The sequence below is a fragment of the Oncorhynchus kisutch genome, linkage group LG30, assembly GCF_002021735.2.
Source record: "Oncorhynchus kisutch isolate 150728-3 linkage group LG30, Okis_V2, whole genome shotgun sequence".
NCBI classification, from domain to species: Eukaryota; Metazoa; Chordata; class Actinopteri; order Salmoniformes; family Salmonidae; genus Oncorhynchus; species Oncorhynchus kisutch.
Genome location: NC_034203.2, coordinates 20,889,001 through 20,905,734, shown reverse-complemented (window position 1 = coordinate 20,905,734; position 16,734 = coordinate 20,889,001). Strand labels below are relative to the sequence as shown.

General features: G+C 41.2%; 1 protein-coding gene across 3 annotated transcripts in view; it reads left to right on the top strand.

The window, feature by feature from the left end:
- slc6a9 (solute carrier family 6 member 9) overlaps window positions 1-16,734 on the top strand; it is a 93,052-nt gene that overhangs the window by 55,350 nt on the left and 20,968 nt on the right. For all 3 annotated transcript variants that reach the window (XM_020467539.2, XM_020467540.2, XM_020467542.2), the window contains one exon: window positions 15,849-16,005. In XM_020467539.2, coding sequence (XP_020323128.1) covers window positions 15,849-16,005 — 157 coding nt within the window. The remainder of the gene's footprint in view (window positions 1-15,848; window positions 16,006-16,734) is intronic.

Genomic DNA, 16,734 nt, shown 5'->3' with positions numbered 1-16,734 from the left:
TCCTGACATTTAATCCTAGTAAAAATTCCCTATCTTAGGTCAGTTAGGATCACCACTTTATTTTAAGAATGTGAAATGTCAGAATAATAGTATAGAGAATGATTTATTTCAGCTTTTATTTCTTTCATCACATTCCCAGTGGGTCAGAAGTTTACATACACTCAATTAGTATTTGGTAGCATTGCCTTTAAATTGTTTAACTTGGGTCAAACGTTTCGGGTAGCCTTCCACAAGCTTCCCACAATAAGATGGGTGAATTTTGGCCCATTCCTACTGACAGAGCTGGTGTAACTGAGTCAGGTTTGTAGGCCTCCTTGCTCGCACATGCTTTTTCAGTTCTGCCCACAAATTTTCTATCGGATTGAGGTCAGGGCTTTGTAACGACCACTCTAATACATTGACTTTGTTGTCCTTAAGCCATTTTGCCACAACATTGGAAATATGCTTGGGGTCATTGTCCATTTGGAAGACCCATTTGAGACCAAGCTTTAGCTTCCTCACTGATGTCTTGAGATGTTGCTTCAATATATCCACCTAAATTTCCTCCCTCATGATGCCATCTATTTTGTGAAGTCCACCAGCCCCTCCTGCAGCAAAGCACCCCCACAAAATGATGCTGCCACCCCGTGCTTTACGGTTGGGATGGTGTTCTTCACCTTGCAAGCCTCCCCTTTTTCCTCCAAATATAGCAATGGTCATTATGGCCAAACAGTTCTATTTTTGTTTCATCAGACCAGAGCGCATTTCTCCAAAAAGTACGATCTTTGTCCCCACGTGCAGTTGCAAACCGTAGTCTGGCTTTTTTATGACGGTTTTGGAGCAGTGGCTTCTTCCTTGCTGAGCGGCCTTTCAGTTTATGTCAATATAGGACTCGTTTTACTGTGGATTGATTTGCACTTTTCGCATTAAAGTACGTTTGTCTCTAGGAGACAGAATGCGTCTCTTTCCTGAGCGGTGTGACAGCTGCGTGGTCCCATGGTGTTTATACTTGCGTACTGTTGTTTATACAGATGAACGTGGTACCTTCAGGCGTTTGGAAATTGCTCCCAAGGATGATCCAGACATGTGGAGGTCTACAATTTATTTTCTGAGGTCTTGGTTGATTTATTTTGATTTTCCCATGATGTCAAGCAAAGAGGCACAGAGTTTGAAGGTAGGCCTTGAAGAACATCCACAGGTACACCTCCAATTGACTCAAATTATGTAAATTAGCCTATCAGAAGCTTCTATAGGAATGACATTATTTTCAGGAATTTTCCTAGCAGTTTAAAGGCACAGTCAACTTAGTGTATGTAAACTTCTGATCCACTGGAATTGTGATACGGTGAAAGTGAAATAATCTGTCTGTAAACAGAAATTACTTGTGTCATGCACAAAGTAGATGTCCTAACTAGAGGTCGACCGATTATGATTTTTCAACGCCGATACCGACACCGATTATTGGAGGACCAAAAAAGCAGATACCAATTAATCGGTCGATTTTTTTTAAAATTAAAAATAAAACTTTAATATAATACATCAATAAAATCAATTTAGCCTCAAGTAAAAAATGATACATGTTCAATTTGGTTTAAATAATGCAAAAACAAAGTGTTGGAGAAGAAAGTAAAAGTGCAATATGTACTATGTAAGAAAGCTAACGTTAACGTTCCTTTTAACATGAGTCTTCAATATTCCCAGGTAAGAAGTTTTAGGTTGTAGTTATTATAGGAATTATAGGACTATTTCCCTCTATACCATTTGTATTTAATTAACCGTTGACTATTGGATGTTCTTATAGTCACTTTAGTATTGCCAGTGTAACAGTATAGCTTCCGTCCCTCTCCTCGCTCCTCCCTGGGCTCGAACCAGCAACACAACGACAACAGCCACCACATCGAAGCAGCGTTACCCATGCAGAGCAAGGGAAACAACCACCCCAAGGCTCAGAGCGAGGAGCGTGCCCTAACTAGCCAGCCATTTCACTTCGGTTACACCAGCCTCATCTTGGGAGTTGATAGGCTTGAAGTCATAAACAGCGCAATGCTTGACGCACAACGAAGAGCTGCTGGCAAAACGCACGAGAGTGCTGTTTGAATGAATGTTTACGCACCTGCTTCTGCCTACCACAGCTCAGACAGATACTTAGAGACTTGTATGCTTGTATGCTCAGTCAGATTATATGCCATGCAGGACATGCTAGATAATATCTAGTAATATCATCAACTATGTGTAGTTAACTAGAGATTATGATTGATTGTTTTTTATAAGATAAGTTTAACGCTAGCTAGCAACTTACCTTGGCTTACTGCATTTGCGTAACAGGCAGTCTCCTTGTGGAGTGCAACGAGAGAGAGGCAGGTCGTTATTGCGTTGGACTAGTTAACTGTAAGGTTGCAAGATTGGATCCCCCGAGCTGACAAGGTGAAAATCTGTCTTTCTGCCACTGAACGAGGCAGTTAACCCACCGTTTCTAGGCCGTCATTGAAAATAAGAACGTGTTCTTAACTGACTTGCCTAATTAAATAAAGGTGTAAAAAAAAAAATGGCAAATTGGCACCCAAAAATACCGATTTCCGATTGTTATGAAAAGTTGGAATCGGCCCTAATTAATCGGCCGTTCCGATTAAGAACAGGGTTGAGTTATAAAAAATTCTAAAGAAAAAATTAAGCAAACACGTTTGGTGTTCGCCAAAAGGTGTGTGGGAGACTTCCCAAACATATGGAAGAAGGTACTCTGGTTAGATGAGACTAAAATGATATTTTTGGCCATCAAGGAAAACGCTATTTCTGGTGCAAACCCAACACCTCATCACCCCAAGAAGACCATCCCCACAGTGAAGCATGGTGGAGAAAGCATCATGCTATGGGGATCTTTTTCATCGACAGGGACTGGGAAACTGGTCAGAATTGAAGGAAGGATGGATGCCGCTAAATACAGGGAAATTATTGCGGGAAGCCTGTTTCAGTCTTCCAGAGATTTGAGACTGGGACGGAGGTTCACCTTCCAGCAGGACAATGACCCTAAGCATACTGCTAAAGCAACACTCGTGGTTTAAGGGGAAACATTTAAATGTCTTGTAATGGTCTAGTCAAAGCCCAGACCTCAATCCAAAGTACAAAGTATTCACTTTGTATTCACTTTGGGGGATTGAATCGTTTTGCACGCTCAGGTTTTCAGTTTTTTTGTCTTGTTTGTTTCAAAATAAAAAATATTTTGCATCTTCAAAGTGATAGGCATGTTGTGTAAATCAAATGATACAAAAAAAAAAAAATGCATTTTTAATTCCAGGTTGTAAGAAAACAAAATAGGAAAAATGCCAAGGGGGATCAATACTTTCGCCAGGCACTGTATATGCTGTAATCTAGTCATGGCTCATCATGTATAACTAATTGTGTTATTTTTCTGGATTATGTGTATGTTTTTTATTACTGCACTGTTGTAGTTAGAAACACAATAATTTTGCTGCACCTGCGATAAAACCTGCAAATCTGTATACACGACCAATAAACTTTGATGTGATTTTACTTCTTCTGTATATGTGGCTGGCGGGGAGTCTGCCCTTAAAGGGATTAATCACACTTTACTCTGAGTTTACCACTGAGGACCGTTGTCTTTACTTCAGATTAGACCGCCCAGAACGTATTCAAATGTTTGGTGCAGACATTAAAGAGCAAGGTTTAATATGTTCAACAACAGTGTGTGTGAATGTGTATTTCCTCAGGCTTTGGACCTTTTTGAAGCATTGTGTATGTCCCAAATGGCACCCTATTCCCTATGTAGTGCACTTTATTGGTTCAGGGCCCATAGGCAATAGGGTACCATTTGGGACACATACTTTGGCAGGTAAGGTTCTGTGTAAATGGCCTAGGGACTTAGTAGCATATACAGGACAGTTTCATGACTCCTCTACCACAGCTCAGTGTCTTGATCTACAGTGCAGTGTTGTTCATGACCTGACAGACCATTCCCTGGAGACAGGGAGCACGGCTTGGAAGAAGCAAATTAGTCCTCAGATTTGGGACTGTCATGAACGGAAGGCAAAAGCATAGAATGAGAAGTCTCCCTCTCCTCAAAACTTGCTTTTTGAGTTGAATGCTCATATCTCTCAACTAAACATCTTTACAAAAGATTGTGCTACACATCTAGGATGCAGTTGTCTGAAGATATTTTAGAAAAGTAATTGGTGCAGATCTTGATAGACCTATGTAGTAATAATACCCACCGTAAAATCCCAGGCATGTCACTTAAAAGTTCTCAATAAGTCAACATAATTAGCCTAGTTTATTTTTTTAGTTGCACATTATAGTATATTGGGTACTGGCTGGACAAAACCACAAATAATATCTGTGGTTTGCTTTAAAATTATGAACCTCCCCTGCTCCCAGCTCTGTGTGCTTAACCAGACCTCAGCCATGTGCGTGATGATGGGAGGCTGTCAGGACCGTATGCTAACAGACTTTGAAGATGTTTATGGTCTAATCATACCGTCTGACAGTATTGCATGTCTTCTCTTGTTTGAGGAGAGACAAAACTGGGTCAATTTATGTAATCCTGAAATTCTTGAGTACTATTACAATGATGAATACTCTTTTAAAGGTCTATTAAATTGTATCATCCTTGAATTGAATTGGTAAAGTTAGCCTTTTAAGTCTTGTCAGGGATTAAAGTAAATGTAGTCTGCATTGTCTGATGTCTACTGTACATTGTCAGTATTCTGGAACAGCATGGGATGTCTGTTTTAAAGTGTACTGTAGCTCAAAACTATACAGTCCAATGAAGACCAAAGAATAATGCTCATTCATGGTTGAGCAGTAAGGCCAGTTACATGTAGCTAACTTCTCTGCCAACTGGGATGGGGTTCAGAGGTATTGCTGGGTGAATTGTCAGAGTTCATGATATATTTGATGTTTTTGTCAGGAAGAGAGAGCGATGGATTTGGGGATGAGAGAGGATAAGGTTGAGGGGATGAGGTGTGTGTTTGTCTATTTGTGTATGCTTAAGTGATTCTGCGAGTGTGTGCGGTTGGTTTTCTGTGTGTGTGATTGGGGGATCGAGGGTCAGGTGAACAGCTTGCGTTGGCCAATGGCTCCGCGGGCTAGTCTCCCGCATCACTTAACAGCCATGCACAGTGCACACTAATTGAATGATCTAGTTAAGCGAACCGCGTGGCTGAAGCTAGACCTGGTTGTCTGCACAAATCAGCGCTGGCAGTTGTTTCTGTATGAGCGTCAGTAGCTTTCAGCCTTGCAATCCTTTTGTTTTATCTGCATAAATCCGCCCAGTTATTGGATTTGAACATGATCATATTAATATTAACTTATGATGTGATTATTATGAGAATGAAGGTGGTAATGGAACCAGGGTCCCAATAGCCTACAGAGACTGGCAGTAGGAGACTAGTGGTAACTTAACTACTAACATTGTCAACTAGCAAGGCAATTCCTCTTTTGCCGTTGATCTTGCATTTTTATGTCAAATCCTGTGTTTTTCCCAACGCATTTAGCCTAAACATACAAATAATTACATTTATATTGGTTTTTCTTTGCCATTACGGGTTTCACCCTGTATTAAAAGGGCAGCATACATGCCAAGCCATTTAAAAATATTTAGGAAAACCAATCAAGGAGGTACATTTTTGTTCAACTTGAAATATTGTTCTGCTTCTAAGTACGCATAATTATTGTTGTGTAAGGATGTGTTACTCACTGGCTGTTTTGCGCAGCTCTTGGTTTCTGACTTGGAAACCACTCCTACTGCTCCCCCAGACACTCCCTACAGTAAGTATCAGTCAGATCCTCAAGTTGCATCAGTGCTGAGAAAGGGGTATGTGACCAACATTTACAATGGAAATCTCAAAGGTAAGGCGATTTCAGTGTTTTGATTATGTATTTGGCGGCCTTAAAAATTCTGACTAAAGGTAGAATTTGTATTTGTCGACCCTTTCAATATTTTCAATATTTTTGGCCTACAATTGGTGCAGTTGTTTTTTATCTGATTAAGAAGTGGGAAACAGTTTGTGTTTTTGTGATTGGATATTGGGTTGAATTGTATATTTGTTTATTATATGCTAGTTATTTAGATTTGGGATTGCAGACTATTTAGCCTACCTAATATCTCGCATATTGCTTGTTTTTGTTTTCAAATTCAATTTGTTGCTTTTGGGGGGGAAATGAATGATCAAATAATTTGATTTAATGTTTTTATATAAAAAATTGATACACAATTTCAAATTCAATATGAGAAGATATAACTTTCAATAAGTTTTAAAGCTCTATCTCAAATATTCTAAACATAGGCCAGTGGAAACTGGAAATATATGTTTTGCTGGCCATGATGCATACTATAGGATCATGTCTTCCAGCTAGCTAGCCAGGGGAACTTGATATGATTGTGACTGTACACACTGTTTGAGTGATGTAACCCAGAGATGTAACCTTCTGGGTGGCCATCGTAGCCATCCGTCTGCTGTGATTGTGCCTAACTTTCCCGTCTTTCCTGACAACTCACCATTACACTTTATTAATCAACCATGGAAAGTAGGTATTCACACGATGCCCAATGGGATTTGGAGGAATGTGGGCCTCCGCTAGCCGGGTGAGAAGCCACAGTCTCGCTGTCTTTAGTGGAATTACTTTCACCTCACAGACATTTTATAATGCAGCCTTTGAGGACATTGTGGACCCAGGTCTATTTAATTACAGTTGAGTAGAACTGAACCCACCCTTGTTTAATCCCAAGGTGACATTAGTTGCAGTGGCTTGTGAAACTATTCACCCCCTTGGCATTTTTCCTATTTTGTTGCCTTACAACCTGGAATTAAAATTGATTTTTGGGGGGTTTGTATCATTTGATTTACACAACATGCCTAGCACTTTGAAAATGCAAAAAAATATGTTTTATTGTGAAACAAACAAGAAATAAGACAAAAAATCTGAAAACTTGAGCGTGCATAACTATTCACCTCCCCAAAGTGAATACTTTGTAGAGCCACCAAGTAGAGCCACCAAGTCTCTTGGGGTATGTCACTATAAGCTTGGCACATCTAGCCACTAGGATTTTTGCCCATTCTTCAAGTCAAAACTGCTCCAGCTCCTTCAAGTTGGATGACTTCCGCTGGTGTTCAGTAATCTTTAAGTCATACCACAGATCCTCAATTGGATTGAGGTCTGGGCTTTGACTAGGCCATTCCAAGACATTTAAATGTTTCCCCTTAAACCACTTGAGTGTTGCTTTAGCAGGATGCTTAGGGTCATTGTCCTTCTGGAAGGTGAACCTCCGTCCCAGTCTCAAATCTCTTGAAGACTGAAACAGGTTTCCCTCACGAATTTCCCTGTATTTAACGCCATCCATCATTTGTTAAATTCTAACCAGATTCCCAGTCCCTGCCAATGAAAAACATCCCCACAGCATGATGGTGTTCTTGGGGTGATGGTGTTCTTGGGGTGATGGTGTTCTTGGGGTGATGAGAGGTGTTGGGTTTGCACCAGAAATAGCATTTTCCTTGATGGCCAAAAATATCAATTCTAGTCTCATCTAACCAGAGTACCTTCTTACATATATTTGGGGAGTCTCCTTTTGGCAAAAACCAAACGTGTTTGCTTATTTTTTTCTTTAAGCAATGGCTTTTTTCTGCCCACTCTTCTGTAAAGCCCAGCTCTGTGGAGTATATGGCTTAAAGTGGTCCTATTGACATATACTCCAATCTCCACTGTGGGGCTTTGCAGCTCCTTCAGGGTTATCTTTGGTCTCTTTGTTGCCTCTCTGATTAATGCCCTCCTTGCCTGGTCTGTGAGTTTTGATGGGCGGCCCTCCCTTGGCAGGTTTGTTGTGGTGCCATATTCTTTACATTTTTTGATAATTAATTTAAAAGGTGCCCCATGGGATGTTCAAAGTTTCTGATATTTTTTTATAACCCAACCCTGATCTGTACTTATCCACAACGTTGGTCCTGACCTGTTTTGAGAGCTCCTTGGTCTTCATGGTGCTGCTTGCTTGGTGGTGCCCCTTGCTTAGTGGTGTTGTAGATTCTGGGGCCTTTGAGAAAAGGTGTATATATACTGAGATCATGTGACACTTAGATTGCACACATGTGGACTTTATTTAACTAATTATGTGACTTCTGAAGGTAATTGATTGCACCAGATCTTATTTAGGGGCTTCATAGCAAAGGGGGTGAATACATATGCACGCACCAATTTTCCGTTTAAAATTGTTAAATTGTTGTTCGTTAACAAGGGTATCTACGTGTACCACTAAATGATTGTTACTGAAATTATTTAGCTTACAATGATCAAATCACTCTTGGTTTTGTTTGATTTGAATTTCAATAACAACCTGGTCTTCTGTCAGCTTCAGTTATTTTCAAATGATATTCAAACTCCGATAGAATGGTTGGTGGAAGGAGTGTTAGGCTACTTCGATTCCAATGTTAGATTTGTTGGGAGGGTGTTCTTACAGTGGAAGAGTTTTCGCTTCTGGGCAATAATGCAAAAGAGTTACACTTTGTATTGAAAAACTTTAAAACCAACAGTCACATACATGTTTTGTTTTTAAACTAAAATGCTTGTTAAAATTGGTGGACAGGAGTTTGACTGGCTACCCTTCGCTCCAGCAAAATGCCACGCCCACTAACATTTCTTCTACACAATGAGTCTGGATTTGCTTCCTCCCCGACGACTTGTCGAATGCAAACAAATTCACACCGTTCTGATTAGCCCCAGAAACCGATGGGTTGGACCAGAGCTGGCCTACTACACAAATAATGAATCACCTCATTTTGATGTCAGCACAAACAACTTCTAGGATGGTAGACTGATGAGCAGCGGAATTAAATTCAGGACGAATCGCTAGGCAACATAAGTACCGTGTAACTTTAAATCCAAGGATTTTTACTAGTTAAACAACTTTATTTTACCTATTGTTTTACCTGAACAAAGTTGATTTAAATGTACTTTTTGATCACCCTCTGCAAATATATAATTGTTTTGAATTGTTTTGTTGGAATCTGGATTTGTTGGAATCTGGAATCAGTGGCTGAATACTAGGTGACCTACCTCCTACTGAAGGATCAGATGACTGTTCTAACCTTTATGTTTGGTTTGAACAGATGTCTTCAGGCCCTTTTAGAAGTTCTGACAGAGCACATTCCCTCCATCGACGCTTCCTTCTATCACTCCTTTCTTATCTCTTTATTTAAGAATGGGGTCAGTGAAATACTGTTGGTTGGTGAGGATTGTCAGAGAGCTGCTATACATGTGTCCTATGGGCTGCTAGGCCTCAATGTCTTGTCTGATGGTTGTCTTAGCATGTGATGGTGACACAGATCATAGGCAAGGCCTATTCTTAAGCCGTTTGAGTAATCATCTCACTAGCAGTTTACTATAGCCCACATGCAGAGACAAGTGCACTGGCCAGGTTAAATGCAACTGTGATAGCATTTTTTTGTACTTCTTTTGTGATATATTGTGCTCCTTCTGACTTGCACTTTCAACACTACTGCATAACACCAGGGCAGCCAAGCAAGTCCTGAGCACATAACTTAAAAACTATATTTACAAGACCAGGCCCAAGAGCTGAATAAGAATCCATAAAACAAGATCTACTGATTTGATAGTAATGAGAGGAAAGGGGATACCTAGTCAGTTGCATAACTGAATGTATTCAACCAAAATGTGTCTTTTGCATTTAACCCAACCCCTCTCAATCAGAGAGGCGGTGCAGGAGGCTGTCTTAATCAACATCATTGGTGCCCAGGGAGCAGTTGTTGTTGTTGTTGTTGGGCGTTAACTGCCTTGCTCAAGCGCAGAACGGAAGATGTTTCACTTTGCCGGCTCGGGGATTCAAACCAGTCCTTTTGGTTACTGCCCCAACACTCTTAATCGCTAGGTTGCTTCCCACCCTGTTCATTCAGGTATGGTCAGGAGTCTACAATTCCCAGTAATAGTGGTGCAACAGGAGGTAACTAGCTGTGTGAATCAGGTGCTGGAGTACATGTGCAGAAGTGTCTTAAGGTCCCCTGGCCTGTGTGTACTCAGCTACGATAAGTGAACACACACAATCTCCCTCCATGTACAGTGCAACGGGAAATTGTGCAGTGCTAAAAAGTCACGTATACATAGTAGTGTAAAACTCAGTTTTGTTTTCGTTCTCTCAATCTCCTCTACAGAATTTCTCCTTTGCTGATCTGATCATTGAGTTGTATCCTTATACTGTAGTTTATTGCCTATCACTCAGTCATTTGGGCCAGTCCTTTGCACAGTGCTTTGCACGACAAATAAAGTTCAGGCAAAACTTGCCATGTCTCACTCTCAGGCAAGTAAACAGACACATTCTTGGGAATAGTGCTGCTCATCCAGGCTCGGTAGGCTACATAATGGCTTGTGCTGGTTGCATGCCTAGTGAGGCTGCACGCAGGAACAGTCAGTAAACAGCAGGCAGTAATGAAGATGGGCAACAGCGCCAGGCAGCGATTAATACCAATATACTGTAGTATTATCAGGAGCTTTGGTTCTCCCTTTTTGTCTTGGTCCATGTCTCTGTCCAAAATTCTGTATTTTAGTGTCTACTATACTGTCTGTACTGTAATATTAGACTGTTTCTCTGGGAGTCCTGTCAAGCCCTAGGTTGGGTTTACAATCAAGTGGAGATGGAGCATGTCTATTACCACGACAAGGTCGCAGATGTCATTGGCCATGCTTTGTTAGGTGTGTGTCACTCCATCAAATTAGCTGGTATGGTAGGTCTGTACGTGTTTTAGTCAGATGTGGACCAAGACCCAGGCAGGTTTAATAAAATGTATTTGGTTATCTTGTAAATGATCTTTCAACAGAACTAAAATCTCCACGTTAAAGCATGACAAGCCAATAAGCCATGTTTGCACCAAATGACAAAACATTCAAATGGACCCATTTGAGATCCCATTTGAGATATTTGAGATCTGGTTACTACATGATTTCATATTTGTTATTTAATAGTTGTGATGTCTTCACTATTATTCTACAATGTAGAAAATAATGAAAATAAAGAAAAACCCTGGAATGAGTAGATGTATCCAAACTTTTGACTGGTACTGTATATATACAGTATTTGCCCAAGTCTTGGGAATGGGAATCCTCTTTACATAAACTTTGAGCTCACTCATCCTTTCGCACTTCCTTGCACGATTTGAAAACCTGTCTCTTTCCCCCCTCTATTTCTCTTTCCCCTTCCTTTCTCACTCTTGCGGTGCACCTGTGTGCAGTGCGCTAGAAGAGGGCAGGGTGTTGGGAGTTAGGTTGGGTCCACTGATTTGGAAGGGCCCCTCAGAGAGATGGAGAGAGAAGGGCTATGGCCTGACCATGTGTGCATCTTACGTAAAGGGCAGATGGGCCCAGCTGGGCGTGCGATGTGGATGGGGAGGGAAGAGATGGGGCTGAGTGTGTGGATCTGAATGGGGCGGTCTGTCTGCTCTGTGCTGTTCACTGCAGTGACTTACCAAGCAGGGTGCTCCAGGGAGTACACACCACTGGCCTAAACACTGGACAGCCAGCATCCAGAGCAACAGACCAAATGGCACTATTTGGTGCTCTTCTTTTGACCAAGACCCATATGGTGTAGGGAATAGGGTGACATTTGGGATGCAAGTAGCCAAGCCAGAGAGACAGCTTGGAGAGAGAGTATCGGAACAGATAGTGGAGTGGAGAGGATTCTAGGAATAATTTTAATTCCATAGTTTTCCAATAGTTTTCCAAACTCTAATGCATTGAAAAAAGTCCTATCAATGCTTGATATAAGCAGTAGTTCCCAATCAGGGGTACTAGGACCCCTGGGGGTACTTGGACAATCCACAAGGGGTACTTGAGAGGACTCATGAAACCATAGGCCTACTGGTAAAATGTACATGAGGTGGTACTTCAGGGGTACTCCGGGCAGAGCAAAATTCAGTTAGTGGGACAGTAACCGGAAAAGGTTGGGAACCACTGGATTAAAAGATGAGTAAGTTATTTCAGATGCTAGCATGCAACTGCAAATCCCAATAAAGATCCATCACGTTTTGTAGTTCACTTTACGTGCTTTGTCTAACACTGTTATCATGAATCTATCATGAATCTAGCAAATGGGTCAGAGTGCAGTATTTATTTAGTTTTATAGCATAAGTGTTTGCTAGCAAGTCTCTGACATTGGATTTAGCCGGGACAAGTCCAGGGGGTTGACAAGCAACACGTGCCTTGGATGGAGGCAATGTCTACATGGCACGATTAAATTCCCATGATTTGTGAATCGGATCGGACTGAACAGCTAGCATGACAGGTAAAATGGCTTTGAAAAAATAACATTTAAGATAATAGGGAGAAGTATTTAACAAAATAACTACATTATGACATTGGCTAATCATAAAACTATTGAAATATGTTAGAATTCTGGCTACATTGCAGACAAAATTCTAACTTACTCAACATTCAAGCCAAGATGGAACATGTAAAGTCAAAGTTCAGTCTGTTTTATTTGCTGAGTTTGTTGCTATGAGTAAACTATGAGTTGCCACCAGGCCCGCCACTGCTTAATTGTTACTCCCAAAAAATATAATTTAATAAAAAAATATATAACAAATGTTTTTTTTTACATATTTGCCGAGACAGGCTTTTAAAAGGATAATGCGAAAATGTCTTAATTAAGCCTATTTATACTTGCCAGGTGAACTCATGGATACAATTTTCATGTCTCAGCATGCAGTTTGAAAGAAGTTGCTAACTACCATTAGCACAATGACTGGAAGTCTTTGGGAACAGCTAGCATGCTAAATGGCTCACGAAACTGCCTTCAATTTCCGTCAAACTGCACGCAGAGCTGTTTCGACCAGCAAAATAAAATTCTGAACCGGTTCGAACCCAAATTAGTTTTTTTATTTAGCTCAACATTATATTATTTAACCAATCAGTGCGAATAGAGCAGCTTGCTATGGAGAGGGCAAGCTATTACCTGTACATGCATTGGACAGATGAGTGTAGGGCGCAAGACTACTAAAGTTTTGCGGGTGGGGAGAGTGCAAGAGATGGTGGAGGAGGAGGAGGATGTGGAGGCTTGGCTTGAAGAGACACTGGAATACGTTTTTGAGTGACAGAGTGAGGGCTTTGCATAGGTGCTTTGTTGCAATTTTTGTGGAACTGAAAAAAATGGCCTGGAATGTAAAATAACATTATTAACCCATGCTTTTAAAATAGTGGTTATGTTCCGTAAAATTGTAGATCACTTTTGTTCCCGGTTCTGATTCTGTTCCTTGAAAACATATTGTATTTTTTCGGTTTTCAGTTCTGTTCCCTGAACCGGTTTCAACCCCTGATGCAGAGACATAAAAATGGTATCCATGAGTTCATCTGACTCTGGGTAAGTAGAAAAAGGGCTTAATTGCCAAAATCTTGCACTATCCCTTTAAAAATAGTGTGAGAAGTTACAGCGAATTTGTAGCACAGAGCAGGCAGTGGTGTGAATGAGAGCCACGAGCGCACAGCCACCGCTTGCTCCTCATCATGCCCCAGACCCCCCTAGCAAATAGCAATCCACCCACCACCCAACCACTACATTTTCCAACGATGCTGAAAAAAATCCTAGGGGAAAACACCAGCTATGTTTCCACTAACTTGTCCATGGATTTTCTGTCGACATATCGAACGTTTGCATACAAATTGCCACGATGTGTTTCCATTAAACTGTATTGTGTCAATAAAACAGATGTCACTCCAAATAAATAAACTGAAGTGTTTGAAGAGTTTCCATTATCCATTTAGGCAAATTGCATAATAATACATTGGCGACAGCCTGTATATGCCCTCCTACCTGTTTCATGTCTCAGGTAGCCCGCAAAAGCCAGCATGGATAGAATGCAAGAATTTACTAATACTTGCTATATTCTAATAACTATCCTGTGTCAACGTATCGCCAAGGTCTGTGCCATGGTGAAACTTACACTCCTGTAGATCTGAAATAATTGGATGGTGAAACTTGCAGCCAACCAGAAGAGCAAGGCGATGCAATTCAGGCATTCTTGAAAGTCAGGACAAAAATCCTGCAAAGAAACATTATTTTATAGTTGAAAAAATGTATTGAGCAAGCAGCAGGCATTTATAATTAAATATGGAGTGGCGCTTTATAGTCACGTTATGACATCGTGCTCCGCGTACCTTTAAAATGATTCAGCCATGATAATTTATTGGAACAAGACTGTTTCCATCATAAAGAAAAATCCACTCCTGTCGAACGGATAAAAATGTTGTTGATCTCTAGAACATGTGTCCTATAGCTGCCGTTTCCATAAGGCCTACTACACATGTCGCGATGTTATTTTTTTGCGACCATTGCTTTTGTCGAATTAACCTGGGTCAGTGGAAACGTGCCTACTGATCATGTGTTGAAAGACCTGGCTTCTCACAGGTGGGAGGCCAGCAGGCTACATGTAGCCCAGTCTGTCTGTTGTGTTTTGTGCTGTACTGTGTGGGTTGGCTGGGCTCTCATTCCACCCTGGGCCCTCTCAGCTGTACAGCTGGCCTCACCTCGCACTGAGCAGGTGTGCGCCTCCTCCAGACTCTCAGCACCTAAAACAATCGCACTCTACACAACACACACAAACACAGACATCACGCTGAGGAGAGCAGCCTCAACACACTGTTTCTCACGCACCCGCCCAGGTGCACACGTCTCACACTCAATGGCCAGCCAAAGATTACTAAAGGAACATTTTGGCTGTAATAATGTTGTTGATTTACAAGAGTTCTGTTTGGTGATATTGTATTTATTCTCTCTTTAGTTTACAATTCAAGACCAAATGGTTGGGGATTGTTGTGAAAAGGTTACATTTATTTTGAAATAGAACATTTGGGCGCAATCAGACTCCAAGGATGTCTATGGGGCAATCATGAAAATATGGGATTTTTCTGTTTTTTTTTCTCTTCATTTTTTTGCTGATGAATAAGTTGCCTGCTTGCATGCTGGGAGCAACGGCCCAGGGAACTCAGCAAGCAGACGTGTGTGTGTGTGTGTGTGTGGGTGGGTGCGTGTGCACGTACTGAGCCTTCCATGACAATGACTGCACGTTAACCAATGTACACATTCCACAGTGCAGTCCAGGCCACACCATAAGAGACACAAAAAACCCACAGCAATCCAAACCTTTGTCACATTTATGATTACTACAGTATTACATTTAATTGAAGGAGTTGTATTAAGTGTAATATATAAACTGATTTGTTATACTGCTTCTGTGGTGCCATGTGAAGGGACAAGGCTGTGTGAGTTAGAGGCAGATAGACGTAATGGAATCTCAGTAGTCAACTCCTGGGGTTAGTGAGGAGGTCAAGTCAGAACGAGGACCATCTGATACCAACAGATGGAGGGAGCAAACTTCAAATCAGGACTACAAGACCAAATGTTGATTTTGTGCACACAACAAATGGTTATTTCAGTTTAAATCAAGTTCGCTCCAATGTGCCCATCTCGACTTTAGAGTTCTAACATGCCATGCAGAACTAGGCCTAGAACTGGTGAAAAGGAAAAAAGTACTCTAGAATTAAATCATTTGTTCATTTTGCCGTCCGCAGTTTTAGCCTGACCACTGGACATCTAATACAGTATAGTGTTTACTGTCTACTCATTAGCACAGTAGCCGATTTCACACTGTTTTGCTGGTTTGTGTTCAAAATTGGTGCACCCTGGAACTTTACATTCAGCTGAATGTAGTTGGTCTAATAGGCCTATTGTTGAGTTTGTTGTTGTTGATTTGAGTTGGGTGTCACATTGAGAGAATGGCTTACCTACTCCAGTCTGGAGGTAGACTAGATACAGTTCCTCTCAAACGTTCTAACACCTCTAATGTTCTTCTCTCTTTGTGTTCTAGAATGGAGCTGTTCCAGGAGAACCTGTGAAGACGGATAAGATCTCCAGGAGAGGGAACTGGGGGAACCAGATAGAGTTTATCCTCACCAGCGTGGGCTATGCTGTGGGCCTGGGAAACGTATGGAGGTTCCCCTACCTCTGCTACAGAAATGGAGGAGGTACATCTTCACACTCAACACACTGATTATATAGTAGTAATGACAGCAATAAATTGTAGTTTATCCACAATGCCTTTTGCAGTGCTTTGAAAAGCAATCAAAGTAGAAAGAGTTGTCAAGTATGTTCAAGTTTAAGTTTACGTTCCTCATATTATTTCAGATGGATCCAAGTTATTCTTGGCTTCATTCCCCCTCATTCACTCCTACAGTTGGCTTTAGTCTTCTATACATTTTGCGACCAGGGATCGCCATAGAAGGGCATACATATACAGTAGCCTGTGCATTAGGTCACACAATCACATAGCTGCGTATTATAGCCAAGGGGGCTGGTGTAGCTCAAAGCTCTGCAGTAATAACATCACAGTAGACTTTATCAGCTGGCTGTGGCCTGGGCTGTAGCCCAAAAGGCACCCTATACCCACTAGTAGTGTACTATATAGGGAATAGGGTGCCATTTGGGACACATGCAGTCTGCTCTTCACTCTCCAGTCCTTCCTTTAACCCATGATCTCAGACTACAGCACTGAGGTTGTTATTCCCCAGATACATTGGCCCCCTGCTAAACCAATCAAGCAGACAGAGGATTGCTGCCTCGCTTAGCATCACTCTCTGTCTGATGCTCCTTAGGACTCAAATCAAATTGAATTTGTCACATGCGCCGAATACAACAAGTGTAGACCTTAACGTGAAATGCTTACTTACAAGCCCTTAACCAACAATGCAGTTTTA